The sequence below is a fragment of the Lepisosteus oculatus genome, chromosome 4, assembly GCF_040954835.1.
Source record: "Lepisosteus oculatus isolate fLepOcu1 chromosome 4, fLepOcu1.hap2, whole genome shotgun sequence".
Lineage (NCBI taxonomy): Eukaryota > Metazoa > Chordata > Actinopteri > Semionotiformes > Lepisosteidae > Lepisosteus > Lepisosteus oculatus.
The window spans coordinates 17,726,392-17,740,835 of record NC_090699.1 but is presented as its reverse complement, the minus strand read 5'-3'; the positions used below and the strand labels follow the sequence as shown (position 1 = coordinate 17,740,835).

At 47.9% G+C, this 14,444-nt stretch overlaps 2 protein-coding genes across 5 annotated transcripts in view; one reads left to right on the top strand and one right to left on the bottom strand.

Annotated features, from left to right (window-relative positions):
• adka (adenosine kinase a) overlaps positions 1–4,877 on the bottom strand; it is a 130,867-nt gene extending 125,990 nt beyond the window's left edge. For 2 of the 3 annotated variants that reach the window (XM_069188873.1, XM_069188875.1), the window contains exons 1-2: positions 4,796–4,877; positions 297–371 (exon numbers count right to left, since the gene is read on the bottom strand). In XM_069188873.1, coding sequence (XP_069044974.1) covers positions 297–371; positions 4,796–4,851 — 131 coding nt within the window. In that variant the 5' untranslated portion in view covers positions 4,852–4,877. Of the gene's footprint in view, positions 1–296; positions 372–3,156; positions 3,268–4,795 lie in introns of those variants that run through there. The other variant, XM_069188874.1, reaches the window with a different exon arrangement.
• Positions 4,878–5,158: 281 nt separating this feature from the next.
• On the top strand, positions 5,159–13,846 carry ap3m1 (adaptor related protein complex 3 subunit mu 1). Of its 2 annotated transcripts, XM_015346340.2 has the most exons (10): positions 5,159–5,289; positions 5,399–5,446; positions 5,893–6,175; positions 7,295–7,466; positions 7,692–7,829; positions 8,393–8,478; positions 9,078–9,211; positions 10,963–11,170; positions 11,599–11,743; positions 12,561–13,846. In XM_015346340.2, exons 3-10 carry the CDS (start codon positions 5,903–5,905, stop codon positions 12,659–12,661), a joined length of 1,257 nt encoding a protein of 418 aa, XP_015201826.2. In that variant the 5' UTR covers positions 5,159–5,289; positions 5,399–5,446; positions 5,893–5,902; the 3' UTR covers positions 12,662–13,846. The 2 variants fall into 2 exon arrangements, with proteins under 2 accessions (XP_015201826.2, XP_006630318.2); XM_006630255.3 differs by lacking the exon at positions 5,399–5,446 and having other exon boundaries at positions 5,160–5,289.
• The last annotated feature ends 598 nt before the right edge of the window (positions 13,847–14,444 follow it).

Here is a 14,444-nt window from a genome sequence, read left to right as displayed (position 1 = left end):
GTCACTTCTCTTCAAACACTTCCTGCCTGAAGTCTGCTCTGCCTTGTTCAGTTCAATTAAAAGCAGCTGGTAAAACAAGCCTTGGCTTTCACACGTGCAGCGGCAGTCGGATGACTTGGGGTACCGCAGTGCGGTGATTTCAGACATGCGCACACCTGTAGGGGAGCAGCGCTGGCGTCTCCTCCCGCCCAGCGGGGACAACGCTCTGCACCCTCCATCTGGGGAGCGAGCTTGACCAAACTGAGCTCCCCCGCGGTCTAGGGGCCCTGGGTGTAAGTGGGTGTATAAAGACTCACTTGTCGAGGAAGTCCTTGTCCACCACAGCACAGATGTCTAGAAGTGGATTCCCCAGTCCAAAGAGCGCGTTTTGGCTGAAAAGAAAAAAAACACACACATTTCGATCACGCCACGCAGGAAATTCCAGCGACGCGCTCTTATCCGAGGTAGAACGGCTCACGAGACCCTCACGGGTCCTTCCCTAAGGAGCCGTGCGCAGTGAAAAGCACAACTCACCTTGGAGGGAAAAAAACGGTAATTGGCGACAGTTTTTCTGCCCTTTATTTGAGACGAGCCTTTCACCTGGCAGTCCAAAGTCAATTTCACTAACCACTGTTGAACATTTGTCGTGATTAATGTACATACCAGAGCCTATTTTATCACAATCACACTTCGTCCTCCTATGGTCACGAAGTAGAAGAGTCACGGTATGATCGTCCAGACTGCCCTGTTTACACAAACCATTAATTCCACACAAATGCAATTACATCAATAAATACAGTAAGTGGTTGACTAACAGCTTCCTTCCATTTAGCAGTACTTTTAGAAAACCACATATTGACTGTGAGAATCAATAAATGAAATACCCTCCATTTTACAGAGATTATATTACATTTTAAAATATGAATCTGAACCACGGGACCGTGACCACTTTTAACTTTCAAGTCTCTGTAAATTAGCAGGAAAGTAAAGGCTGCTGACATTTCACTCAATTGTGTTCTCCAAGAAGAGAAAGACACCCACCCTTTCCTTTGTTTTCATCTGCTACCTGTATCTAAAATGTTCACACTTAATGTAAACAGAAATGACACCAAGATGTGTGAACAAAACCCCAGTGCATAAAGACCCTCCCACAGAACCCCGGCATTACAGAAATATTCCAAGAAAAAGAAGGGAGAGAAGGGAACATTTCTGCAGGAAAGTCACGGCAAGTCATGTATAAAATTTAAAATGCTTATGTAAGACACTATATTTAACCGCAGCTGTCTCAAGGGTGGATAAAGCATTAAACCGTGAAAGACCGCGAAAGGTTTTCCACCTCCATGCTCTGTGCTTCCGAAGGGCCCTCACTCCAGAAGCCGACCCCCCTCCCCTCCTGACACTGGTCGCTCTGTACTGCGGAGGAGACAGCCGAACGTCAGGATTCACGGACCTTCCTCGTTCCCCCTCAACACGCGCTCGCCCTGACTCGCCCTCGCCCCGAGGAAACGGCTCTCCCAGGAAACCAGCAGGGACTCGACTCGGCTTCAGGCGCACCAGCTGCAGCGCCCCGGGCCCTGCAGAACGGTCGAGTGTTTGCGATGCAGATGGTCAAGCGCAGGGTAATGCCAAGCAGAAAAGGAGAAAGGCTTTCCGCTCCTGGGCCTTCTTCAGGCGCGAGAGAGCTCCCGCCTCCTCCTCCTCTTCAGCCTGGGATTAGCTCCTCCGCCAGCACACACAGAAGCAGGTCCAGATTTTCCCCACATGTCAACAGGAAAGAAGGAGGACCGGCTCTGCCCGTGTCCCACCGCCACTGCAGCAGAGCCCGAGCACGGCCTTCTGGAACCACACTCGCCACGTGCTGTACAGCAGAAAGCCCTCGTGCACCCCTATCAGAACCCTTAAAGCCTCAACGAGACGGCAGCGTGAAACAATGTTTCCTCACATCGCGTTCCACCCCCAAAACTTTCAAAACTATTCCCTGGCTGCAGGCTAGATCAGACCAATGTAAATGTGAGATTTTTCATTTTGGCAGCAATGAGGTTTCCCCAGCACAGAGGACTGTAAAACTTCCAGCACGTTCTCAGAGTCATTAAGTCATCCCTGGGAGGGCAGGAAACTTCTTTCAAAAGCAGATGAAAAGAAACAGTTCCCTCCTGCATCAGGTTGCGTAGTTGACCTCACACAAAGACAGGCCCCTACATTTTTTTTTTTTACCATTAACAATCCGGTTTGGACAGTTGCAGGAATTTAACTATTTTACCTCCCCCCAGGGACTGAACTAAAAAAAAAAAACGTTGCAACCACACATTTATGCAAGTTAAGTCATGAATATGGACTACAACTTTATCCAAGTGGTGCACAGAACCTACAACACACTTTTAAAACATTTAACACTGAAATGTTGTGAACAGTCACCACATAAGTCAGAAGTTGAAGACCAATAAGACAGGAAAAAAAAAAAACACACCATGTAACGTCCCGAATTCCAAAGCACTGCTCCATCTAATCTCCCAGCGATCCCTGCTAGAAGACACCAAGGAGCACATATGCTGCAAGACAAACTGCTGTGCTGGAGCCTCTCACAACAGGTGGAGATTTCAGGCCATTCCGAGCTATGCACTCACCAAAACCCAGAAATGCTTGTCGGTGCGAATTCCAAACTGCATATCAACCGCCTACAGATAGTTCTCTTGCACCTTACGGCTATATGCAAGATGCATGAGAATAAATACGAATCATTCTAAAAAACATTACCATTAGCATCATGCGCGGGGTGTCTGTGCATGGCCATAAAGGAAACTTCCACATCTCAAACTTAAAAACAAGCACGAATTTCTACTGCAAGTCAAAAAAATAAATAATAAATGAAGGGCTCGTGCTCCGAACAAGAATGTGATGTGCATTAACTTTTCCAACCCCACCCACGCGCAATTAACTCATCTGCGTGCACGCAGAACGTAGTTTCAACATGTCAAAACCTTCGTCTGAGACCGATAAAATGCCATATCTGTATCGCTGTATCGATCAACGATATTCATGTTGGTCAGTATGCAATGCCACATCAAATAAATCTAATATGCAAGGTATGCTCTTGCACGCCTGCAGTCTGCAGTAGACCATCACTGACCTGTCACCGCCACTAATGCCCCCTAATGCTCCGTATCAAGGCATCATTACCTTATTGCGGGCATGTTCGCTAGCGAGAGGTCCTGGCGCAGCCGGGTGACAAGCAGCAGACAGGCTCCCCCGTGTTAATCTGAGCAGAAAGCCAGCCGCGGCAGCGTGCTCTCTGTATCAGTTTGCCCCTGAAACCGGAACCCCCGCCTGTATTCTTGAATTGATTGGCCGACACACAAGGGGGCGGGGCGGATTATATACCACGTCCGCGGTTGGCTGCGTCATTGTCGCTCGGGGTCCTAGAACTGCACATTTTTGTTAGAAGTGGGAGACGGCGCCGTCTTGAATGCAAAAGTGATATGCACTGCCTAGCAAGTCCCATCTCGCTAAACTCTGTGATGTCTGGTCCTTACACGCTGCAAAGAAGGATCTGGGCCAAAATTGCGTGTTTCACGGGGGGAAGATTTTAAAACATTCGAATTCGTTTTCTGAAAAGCCCTTTCACTATTTTTAAGACGTGGAAGGCGTTTTGTATGACTTTTGTGCTCCCGCAATCGTAGCAGAACAGTTTGAAACACTAATCTGACATGATTCTGCGTGCTGCAATCCAAGACTTGCGATCCTGAGATCACTGAATTCTTAATGGAAACCGTTCATTTCAGCTCGATTCTCAACAAGTTAACTAATCGACGACTTAAAACAGAAAAGTGGATGCATTTATACAATCCACTGAGTCCCCGATATCAAACACCTGAAGCCAGACATACCTAGCACAGTCAAGGAGTTTGTAGCAATAACTTTAAAATTGCTGTTTAAATTCATCATGACTATTCAATTGATCGCGTGTGTGGGGGGGGGGACACTAATTTACAATTGATATTTGTGAGAACTTCGGGGGGGGGGGGGAACATCTCATGCCAATTAAAGCAAATATAAAAAAAGGCATTTGAACTCCTAAGACCTTTCCTCCTAAAGGCGGGCAACCTGTTCAACTCCATGCCAAAAACTTCGCCCCTCTAGCGATTAGCTGCTCCGCGGCACCTCCCCGCCCCGCCGGCTGACCAGCCGGTTACCCAGCGAGCGCCGGGGTCAGCTCCGACCTGCGCGGCTTGTGTAACAGGGAGACGTCAGCCCCCGCCGCGCGGCTCGCCGCTACACATAACAAAAGACACGTGGAGGGAACTCTGCACTGAGCAGCGCGAGCAGGCGACCTTCCGGGCTGCACGCTCACCGCCCCGGCATGTTCAAGGCAGCTCGGAAGCGCTGCCGCTTTGCGCTATCCATGAACATAGAGATAGAAACAACAGAGCCTTCCTCGGCCACCGCTAAGCAGTTATAATGAGCCAGCGAAGGGTGCATTCATGCTCCGAAATGCACGCGATTCATCTGTTTTAATCAAGACGGTAGACTTAACTAACGCTATAGTACTTTTTAAAAATGGACCCGATTCTTAAGATTATTTTCACTACAATAATACTCCCCTTTGCCCTGGACTAGACGACTGTTTATCTAGTATCCACAAGCATAAGAGTACTTGAAAATTGATGGTAACTTTTACTTTTTTAAATAAGAACCCGGTTCCCATCAAACCCCCCCCATCCCAAACACAACCCGCAGAGCCCGGTGTAACGAACGGGTTAATTTCTCTCAAATAAGGGCGAGCAGTGCACTCAGTTAATAAAGCAGTTTTCCGGACTACCTGAGCTCCTTTTCCTCCAGCTTCGGTTTCTTAGCTTGCGGTTCCTCAGATGCCATCTTCAGCGTACGTCTGCCTGAGCCACCTTGACCAAAAGAGCCAAGAAAAAGTCGTGGGGGAAAAAAAAGGAGTTAAAAACGGCTAAGTTGTCCGCGGAGAACGCCTGAGTGTAGCCGCCGCGAAGGAGCTGCTCTGTCGTTCTTGACCGAATTCAAAGGGAAAATCCGTATAGTTTATAATAAAATAAAATTACAAAAAAAAGTTAAATTCGCACTTGGATAAAGTACTTGCCGTTTTTGTCCCGTCTCTGTGCGCAGGCTGCAGGCACAGAAGTCGGGACTCTCGCAGGGGTCCATGCGGGAGCACAGCGCGGCCATATTGCCACACCGCAGAAGCGGAACTGAGCTCGCACTTCAAGGTACTGGATTGCGCTACTTTATATCTTTCTGCGGGAGGATTTCTTTCGTTTAACCCGCATCGAGGAAATCTGCAGGCTCGTAAGTAGCAAGATTTTTTAAAATGATTAATTTTAGTTACAGCGGGGCTTTGGTTGTGTTCCCCGCATCAAATACTCGAGACAGACAAAGTTTTTGGTTAAATCTACAGGTTGTCTTCTGTACACAGAGACCGGACTACTTGAGAGAACAAAATCATGTAAGATTTAAGTCTGAGCACATTTGCGTGGTTTTAAGTGACGCTGTACTTCGTTATCTATGGCTCACTGGCGCTGTTTTATCAAACTTTCCTATTTTAATTCCACTGTCCTGTTGCACACTTCTCCCTACGTCCTGCGTTTACCTGCACCCGGGCGATGGGGGCTGATCTCTGTCAGGGATTAAGTTTTTTAATTAACTAGTTGACAGCCTCGGCTAACGGCCTGGACTCCGAGGTGCCGGCGAAGTGTGCACAGCAAGAGTTTCATTGTCGAGGTGAGCCGTCCGTATCGCCCCGCCGACAGAAACCCCCGGATTCTACTTTTACTCAGTGGGAACGTTATGGTAGCGTGTACCCCGGGCGGTGGAGAAAGAGCAAACCCAGCCAGACTGCCGAGCCAAAGCCGTAACTCATCGGCTGCTTTTGAACCTTGGCGTTTTCTCCAGCCCGACCACCATGATCCACAGCCTGTTCCTGATCAACCCCGCGGGCGACATCTTCCTGGAGAAGCACTGGAAAAGTGCGGTGAGCCGCTCCGTGTGCGACTACTTCCTGGAGGCGCAGGGCAAGGTGTCCGAGCCGCAAAACGTGCCGCCGGTCATCCCCACGCCACACCACTACCTCATCAACATCCTCCGCGGCAAGATCTTCTTCGTGTCCGTCTGCCAGACCGAGGTGCCGCCCCTCTTCGTGATCGAGTTCCTGCATCGCGTGGCGGAGACGTTTCAGGTGAGCCGTCGCGCGGCCTCGGTTGGGGTGGGGGGTCGATTTTAACTCTTTCTTTAAAAAATACAAGCTTGTGCTTTGTGCACGGATTGATGTAGCTGACCCTTGTCTGGGGTAACGGTCGATAAAAGCGTTTCTCTGGAGTATTGCTTTCCGTCTTCATCGGAAGTATTTCTTCAGTTAAAGGGAGGTGCAGGTGAAATTTGCATTATGCTTTCCCCTTTTCTTCTTAAGAACTCCATATATAAAATAATAATAATTGTTGTCCGTGGGAGGTAACACGCAGGTAGCACACCTAGCCCTTGTTCGGGGTACTCGGGTCTCTTCTGGTTTTTGTTCCAGCTGCGTTTTTAATCGCAGGGTAATCGATTTCAGTTTGCTGTTTCAGCTCTTATAAAATAAGATCACTTTATTAGCCATATACAGTTTCTTGCATTAGGAATTTGTCTATTTCTCATACCCCAGCTTGCTCTCCATGAGACATACAGGCAGGGAGAGACGCTGGGGGTTAGAGTGCAGGGTCTGCCATTGTACAGCGCCCCTGGAGCAGTTGGGGTTAAGGGCCTTGCTCAGGGGCCCAACGGAGTAGGTCTTAATGTCTTTGCCACCTGTCTAGTATCCTGTACCTGTATCAAGCTATCAACCTTGTATCATCTATTATAAGTGCTGGTTAGCCATAAATAAGCAAATTTCTAATACGTTTATAAAGTCACTCCTAATTTCCTGTATAATTTCCTGTATAATTTGGAGCACTACACTTTTAAATCAAAACCCAAATGTTTAAATGATTCAACGAAATTGCGAACTCCCAAACAGGCCCGTTAAAGGCATCGGGCAGCTCCAGCGATTCAAAGCACAGCTGGGACAAAAACCAGTGGGCAAAGAGTGTTTTATCTCCTGAGGTGTGTTGATAGGGTTGGCCCAGGGGACTGTTTCATGCTTGGGGGGGGGGGGGGGATTCTGACCCAGGGTCTGAGCTGGGAACTAACGGGGAATTAAACTAGGATGATGCGTCATTTCACTTTCTACCGTACTATCAGAAAGGCAGGCAGGGCCGAATGGCCTCCTCTTTGCTATTTTTCTTGTGTTCTGAAGTGTGTTTTGTGTGTCTTTCCAAAACAGGATTACTTTGGAGAGTGCTCGGAGGCTGCTGTAAAAGACAATGTAGTTATTGTGTATGAGCTTCTTGAGGAGATGCTAGATAATGGCTTTCCTTTGGCTACAGAGTCAAACATCTTGAAAGAGCTGATCAGACCGCCCACGATCCTGCGCTCTGTTGTCAATACCATCACAGGTAAATCCTGAAAGCCCCCTGTACTTTCCCCCCACAGCCTTGCGCCACGTCACTGGGAAGTTCTGCAGAGTTCAGAACCCCCAGAATAATAAGTAGAATCTTTTTTTTTTTTACAAAAACACTAGTTTGGAACTTATTCACCAGGGACTGATGGTCTCTTTCCACTTTGTTTTGTGCGTTTTGAGTGGTCTCCATGGAAATGCTGCAATCTTCTAAATATTGCAGGCAGCAGCAATGTTGGGGAGACGCTGCCGACTGGTCAGCTGTCCACTATCCCCTGGAGGAGGGCCGGGGTCAAGTACACTAACAACGAAGCTTACTTCGACGTGGTGGAGGAAATAGATGCCATTCTGGACAAGTCAGGTACAGTCGTGATGCTTCACGCTGGTGCGCGTGCACATGATTTTACCTGTTACACTGACACACACAAAGCTGGAGTCAAGCACTTGTGTGAAGTACTTCTGGACACGCAAAAAATGATGTTCTGTCCTGAAAAGGTGTTTTCTGTTGCTTCACAAGAAGAAAGTCTGGTTTTTCAAAGATGTCATCCTGCAGTAACTTTGACACTGAGCTGTGCTCCAACTCCTGACAAGCACAGTTGCTGTCTGTCTGACCGAGTGTGTTGCATAGCACATTGTGCCAGTCTAGATGAGGTTGTCACTCTCCCTTAGCAAAGGAAACACTTGTGCAGGCTGCTTTCGGTTATTAATTTTCTTCTTCTGAGGTTGTAATGCACAATGATTTACTCTAATAAAATGGCTAGCATCAGATTCTAAATAAAAACGGGAGGTTAAGATACCTCAGCCACTCATTTCAGTGAGAAGGTTATTATTGAAAAAACAATGTCCGCTGTTGAAATGCTGACTGCACTTTTGCCGTAGATTTGTAAAATGGCGCAAAGGAATTGTTCTCTCTGGTTTTGACAGGCACAACAGTGTTTGCAGAAATCCAGGGCGTTGTAGATGCTTGCGTCAAGCTGTCAGGAATGCCAGACCTCACACTGTCTTTCATGGTAAGAAATTGCACTGGCGCAGTGACATTGTATTTCAGCCTGGTACCAGGCTAGAGAGAGTGGAAGATACAAATAGGGGTGTGTGCTTTTTTTAGGCACATGTGACTGTTCTAGGCTACATTGAGCACGCAAGGACTGGCTGTGCGTGACACTGTTCTAGGCTGCGTTGAGCGTGCAAGGACTGGCTGTGCGTGACACTGTTCTAGGCTGCGTTGAGCGTGCAAGGACAGGTTGCGCGTGACACTGTTCTAGGCTGCGTTGAGCGTGCAAGGACAGGTTGCGCGTGTGACTGTTCTAGGCTGCGTTGAGCGTGCAAGGACAGGTTGCACGTGTGACTGTTCTAGGCTGCGTTGAGCGTGCAAGGACCGGCTGCGCGTGTGACTGTTCTAGGCTGCGTTGAGCGTGCAAGGACCGGCTGCGCGTGTGACTGTTCTAGGCTGCGTTGAGCGTGCATGGACCGGCTGCGCGTGTGACTGTTCTAGGCTGCGTTGAGCGTGCATGGACCGGCTGCGTGTGTGACGGTTCTAGGCTACGTTGGGCGTGCATGGACCGGCTGTGCGTGAGGCACTTACAAACAGTGTCCTGTTGTGCTGCCCCAGAACCCCAGGCTGCTGGATGATGTGAGTTTCCACCCTTGTGTGCGATTCAAGCGCTGGGAGTCAGAGCGTGTCCTCTCCTTCATTCCCCCCGACGGAAACTTCAGGCTCATGTCTTACCACGTCAGTGCCCAAAAGTAAGTCATTGTGTTCACAGTGGCTCCGAGAAAATTCTGGGAAGCTCAATGTCACCGAAATAAATTCCGTTTTACGGTGTACCATTCATCAGCTTTTTACCAAGATGGCGCTGAAAAGAGGTGACATCTTGTGTGCAGCTCCTCTCAGATTGTACTCTGTGTCCTGTAGTGTGTTATCATTGTTAATTTTAAACATACAATTACTGCAGTAATCTCATAAGACCGACACGATCTTTTGAACTCCACATGAAGAGTTCCAGACATGTTTCAGTATTTTGCACCTTGAACAGCTATCTGGAACAAACCTTCCTTTGTCCACTGCGCATCTGGCTCACCTGACTCTTCAGGATGAAAGCACCGAACAAGAACCAAATAGCGTGGAACGCAGAAGCTTGGCAGACGGAGAGGCCTCCGAGTAAGACTGAAACGCAGCAGCTTTCAAACTTCACTCCCCAGCATTCTTCCGGTGAACGTCTGATTGCTGGGAAATAAACTAGATGAGCTCGCAGCGAGGTTGATCTATCAGCGGGACTCGAGAGACCGCTGCCTGTCTCGCCCCAGACTGACCTGATCCTGACATCCAGCTCGATGGTTTTTCCATACATCACATGGAATCCACCAGAAAGGGGAAGGGACGTGGTGGATGCTTTCTGATAAACAACTCATGGTGTTGAGATGCGGCGATTCTATCTCACTTTTGTTCCCCCAGTCTGGAATGGGGATACCTGGAATACCTGATGGTGGAATGCTGCCCATTCTACCTGCGTGTTCCTCAATCATCGTGACTGCGGTTTACAAGCAGACACCCGACTTGCACTCGACAAACTATATACTGTAATTTAATTAAAGGACACGAAACTGCAGGCCCTGATCCTATACCTTAGCTGGGGATTTCAATCAGGCCAACGTTAAGAAAATACATCCACAATATTGTCAGCACGTACCTACTAGAGGCATTAACACTCTGGACCACTGTTGCACTCCCGTCAGGGATGCCCAACACTCTTTCCCTCGGCTGCATCCCAGCCGATCAAATCACCTGTCTGTGCTCATACTTCCTGTTTACAAGCAGAAACAGAAGTGAGAACCCGGTCGCGACAACGGTACAGTGCTGGTCCAAGGAGACGGAGGAAGTACTGCAAGTACTGCTTTGAGTCTGTGGACTGGACCATGTTCAAAGACACATCATCCAACCTGAACGAGTACACGACACTCGTTACAGACTTTATCACGTAATGTGTGGAGGACTGTGTATCTACAAAAATAATGTGGGTTTTACCCAACCAGAACCCCCGGATTAACCACGAAACCCATTCCATGCTAAAGACAGAGGGCTTCTAAGTCAGGCGGTTTAGATTTATACAAGAACACCAGGTACAACCCCCGGGAAAGCCATCAGAAGCACTAAAAAAAATGCAAGAGCAGGCTAGAACTTCACTTTAAAGTGATGAAACTGTCACGGTTCTAACCTGAAAAAAAAGCACAGTGGTAAATTGCTTACCTTCTGTGTGCCTGTGTTCAGTCGTGGTGAACACGCTTTATATGAAGAACTCCTCCTTGTCAAAACGGAACATAGGATTCTCAACAGCTGTTCCATACCACACATCTGATACAACTGTACTTGTGTTGGGAGGACTTGGTGATTGTTTCCAGGTTGTGTGTTTGGCTGAGCTCATAAGCACTTCATGAGAAAATGGACTTTTTCATTCTCAGACCTTCAGTGTTGTTGGATTTTTTTTTTTCTATCGTAGCTTGGTAGCTATCCCCGTGTATGTGAAGCACAACATCAGTTTCCGGGAAAACGGGTCTTTGGGCCGGTTTGACGTGACGGTGGGGCCCAAGCAGACGATGGGGAAGACGGTGGAGGCCGTGGTTGTGACGGTCCACATGCCGAAGGTGGTGCTGAGCGTCAACCTCACCGCGACCCAGGGCACCTCCACCTACGACCCAGTGACCAAGGTAACTGTCCTGAACCTGAGCTGAAACCTCCAGGGGGTGTTCTGAACACAGGGTGCCAAGGGCATCGCCTCTGTGTTCGGGGTACACAGCACAGCCTTGCCATGTGTCTCCCTGTGGAAGGCAAAAAGCCCCGAGAGACCTGCACAGCTGCTGCGGCAGCCCTGAGGATCAGCAATAAACAATAAACAGAGTTTATTCCTGAGAATGCTGAGGAGGAAGAAGCAACATTTTGCCGTAGGTGTTTTTTCTCTCAACCGTTCAGCAAGGAATTAACCTTTACTTGTTCATTTACAGTCGGCGTACACTGACGCAACTCCCCCAGTCAAACTTAATATAAAGTTGTTGGAATGTATTGTGCACCGAAGTTCAACTGCAACAAATCAGTTCCAAAAAACAATGTTTCTTCATTGATTTCCTTTTCTTCTCAGATCTTAACGTGGGATATTGGAAAGATTAACCCCCAGAAGCTGCCAAATCTCAAAGGGACAGTGTGTCTGCAGTCTGGGGCTCCGAAGCCAGAGGAAAATCCCACTCTAAGCATCCAGCTAAAGATCCAGCAGCTGGCGATTTCAGGTAGGGCCACTGCAGACGGGCGAGGGAGTGGGGTCAGCGGGAGGGGCCGGGGAGTGGGGTCAGGTGGGGTCGGGGTGAGGGGGCAGGGGAGTGGGAGTGGGGTCGGGGTGAGGGGGCAGGGGAGTGGGAGTGGGGTCGGGGTGAGGGGGCAGGGGAGTGGGAGTGGGGTCGGGGTGAGGGGGCAGGGGAGTGGGAGTGGGGTCAGGGTGAGGGGCAGGGGAGTGGGAGTGGGAGTGGGGTCAGGGTGAGGGGCAGTAGAGGCGGGGCAGTGGGGTCAGGTGGTGTCAGGGTGAGGGGCAGTAGAGGCGGGGCAGTGGGATCAGGTGGTGGCGGGGTGAGGGGCAAGGGGGTGGGGTCAGGGTGAGGGGCAGTGGGGTCAGGTGGGGTCGGCGCGAGGGGCGGGGCAGTGGGGTCAGGTGGTGTCAGGTTGAGGGGCAGTAGAGGCGGGGTAATGGGGTAGGACTTGAGCTGACCTAATATGACATGACAGATGTGATGGACAGAGCCTCCTAGCTCGCATGGCTACGGCTGTTTAACTTCCTCACGCTGCCTTAAGGAAACATCTGGGTCTTGTAGTATACAGGATCTACAGCAGTTGCCCTGGCACATGTCTCTGTTACATAGCTAATCACAGAGATAAGGGTTAAGGTGTCAGAAAGTATGCAGTATGATTTGCTTTTGTCTCATGGCAACATTTGTAGATGCACAAATGACCAAAGCATTGAAGCAATGTTGCATTCTGGGTGTTCTAAAAATGAAATATATAAAAAATGCCTTTACTAGCATGTTAAACATTTTTTCTCTTAATTTTGTGTAGGTCTGAAAGTGAATCGTCTCGACATGTTCGGAGAGAAATATAAACCCTTCAAAGGAGTCAAATATGTTACCAAAGCAGGGAAATTCCAAGTTAGGACATGAAGAGTACTACCAAAGGGATCGTCTGTATTTAAATTATCAAGTAATCAAATATTATTTCTAACTTTATATGGCCAGTAAGTGCCAAATTGACAACATTGCTCCAGTCCTGTCCTCCTTAGGTGCTGTTCGGTAGTGTAGTCTGTGCTGGAAAGTCTTAATCGAAGACAGTTTCTCTTCCTGCTCCTTGTTCCACAGGACACCTCTGCCAGCTGGGTGTCATTGTGCTTGCACAGGCTGTTAATGTGTTCAAGGCCCTTGGAACAGATGGCAGTTTGGCTAATTCTGTACCTTCAGTAACAGTAAAGGTTATCCTCGCACTCTATAAACATCGGTCCATTTGCTGTGTAGTAAAATGGGGATTTTAAAAAGTTGACCTTTGTCATCTATGTAAATCCGATCAATAGTCTTTTTTTTTTCTTATGGATTATTTAAAAAGTATATTTTATTTTTTAAGGGAAAATGTGGACCAAAAACTATGCCAAGTTAGGGTAAACTACATTCACAATTTATCATTATCTGAAACTCCAAGGTGTTCTGACAGTGTAGGAAGAAAATCCAGTAACCATGCCGAAGATGAGCAGCAGCATGAATATGCATGTTCCTGTCTGCAGCACAGACATGACTGCTTGTGTGAGGAGTGAACTGAGCTCATAGTCTGGACCCCCTTCTTTCTAGAGGTCACTCTTTTGAGTAGGCTATAACTTTATTTTAAGCAATGCCCTTAATTTAAAATCCGATTAAACATTACCATGTTATGGCCTTACTGTAGTCATGCAGCAGAGGGTCTGGTGCAGACCTGCACTTTTTACAGAGTTTTCGGAAACCATTCTTTAAGACGAGGCAAACCCTGTTCTCTGCTTGTGGTACTTGGATACAGCCGCATAGAAGCACTATACAAAACTGTGGACCCAAGCTGGGGTGGGGTTGCATCATTAACCTAAAATTGTTTTCATTTTATTTTTCTTGTACAATTATGAAAACATTTACAAAGTTATAAGTTTTGTACAATTATGGTCAGGGTGAAATGGGGAAGAAAGGAAGCTTTCTGGAGATTTTATAAACTAAGATCCTTTTTTGTTGTTGTTTGTTGGGGATTAATGGATGGTGTCAATCAAGTGGGTACATTTGTTGCAAGAGAAGAGCTGTCATTCCTATTTATGTTTATAAAGCATTTATAAACTTTAAGATGCATTGTGTGGCTGTTATTTATTTTTCAAAGCTCATGTTGCATATCCTTGCAAGTACTTTTTGATCTTCAACAGCTGTGGGAGTTGATGGTAGACCGAGGCCTTCTGTACAGGGTGCATTGATTGAGCTTTGGTCTGTGTAGGTCCTAATGCCCCAGCATATATTGTAAAAAAGGCAGTCCCTTCTATGAGACATTAAACGGAGGTCCTGACTCTGTGGTCATTAAAAATCCCAGGGTCTTGCTTGAAAAGATTAGGGGTGTAACCCTGGTGTTCTGGCCAATTTCCTCTTTACCCATCATGGCCTCCTAATAATCCCCATCTCTGAACTGGCTTCATCACTCGGTTCTCCTCCCCACTGATAGCTGGTGTGTGGTGATTGTACTAGAGCACTGTGTCTGCCATTGCATCATTCAGGTGGGCCTACACATTGGTGGTGGTGGAGGGGAGTCCCCATTACCCATGAAGCATTTTGAGTGGAGTTCTAGAAAAGCACAAGCAATTGTATCTGTTCAAAAGAACTACACTGTGGAGCAGAAGTACAAGGGAATAGATTCCAGATGTGGCCACCAGAGGGTATCTGTTCAGAAGGAGCA

Bases quoted from the DNA above. Each gene is read 5' to 3' on its own strand.
- ap3m1 (XM_015346340.2), top strand. From the start codon at position 5,903: ATGATCCACAGCCTGTTCCTGATCAACCCCGCGGGCGACATCTTCCTG. The intron at 7,830-8,392 runs GTACAGTCGTGA...TGGTTTTGACAG, and splicing joins TGCCATTCTGGACAAGTCAG to GCACAACAGTGTTTGCAGAA. The intron at 11,744-12,560 runs GTAGGGCCACTG...AATTTTGTGTAG, and splicing joins CCAGCAGCTGGCGATTTCAG to GTCTGAAAGTGAATCGTCTC.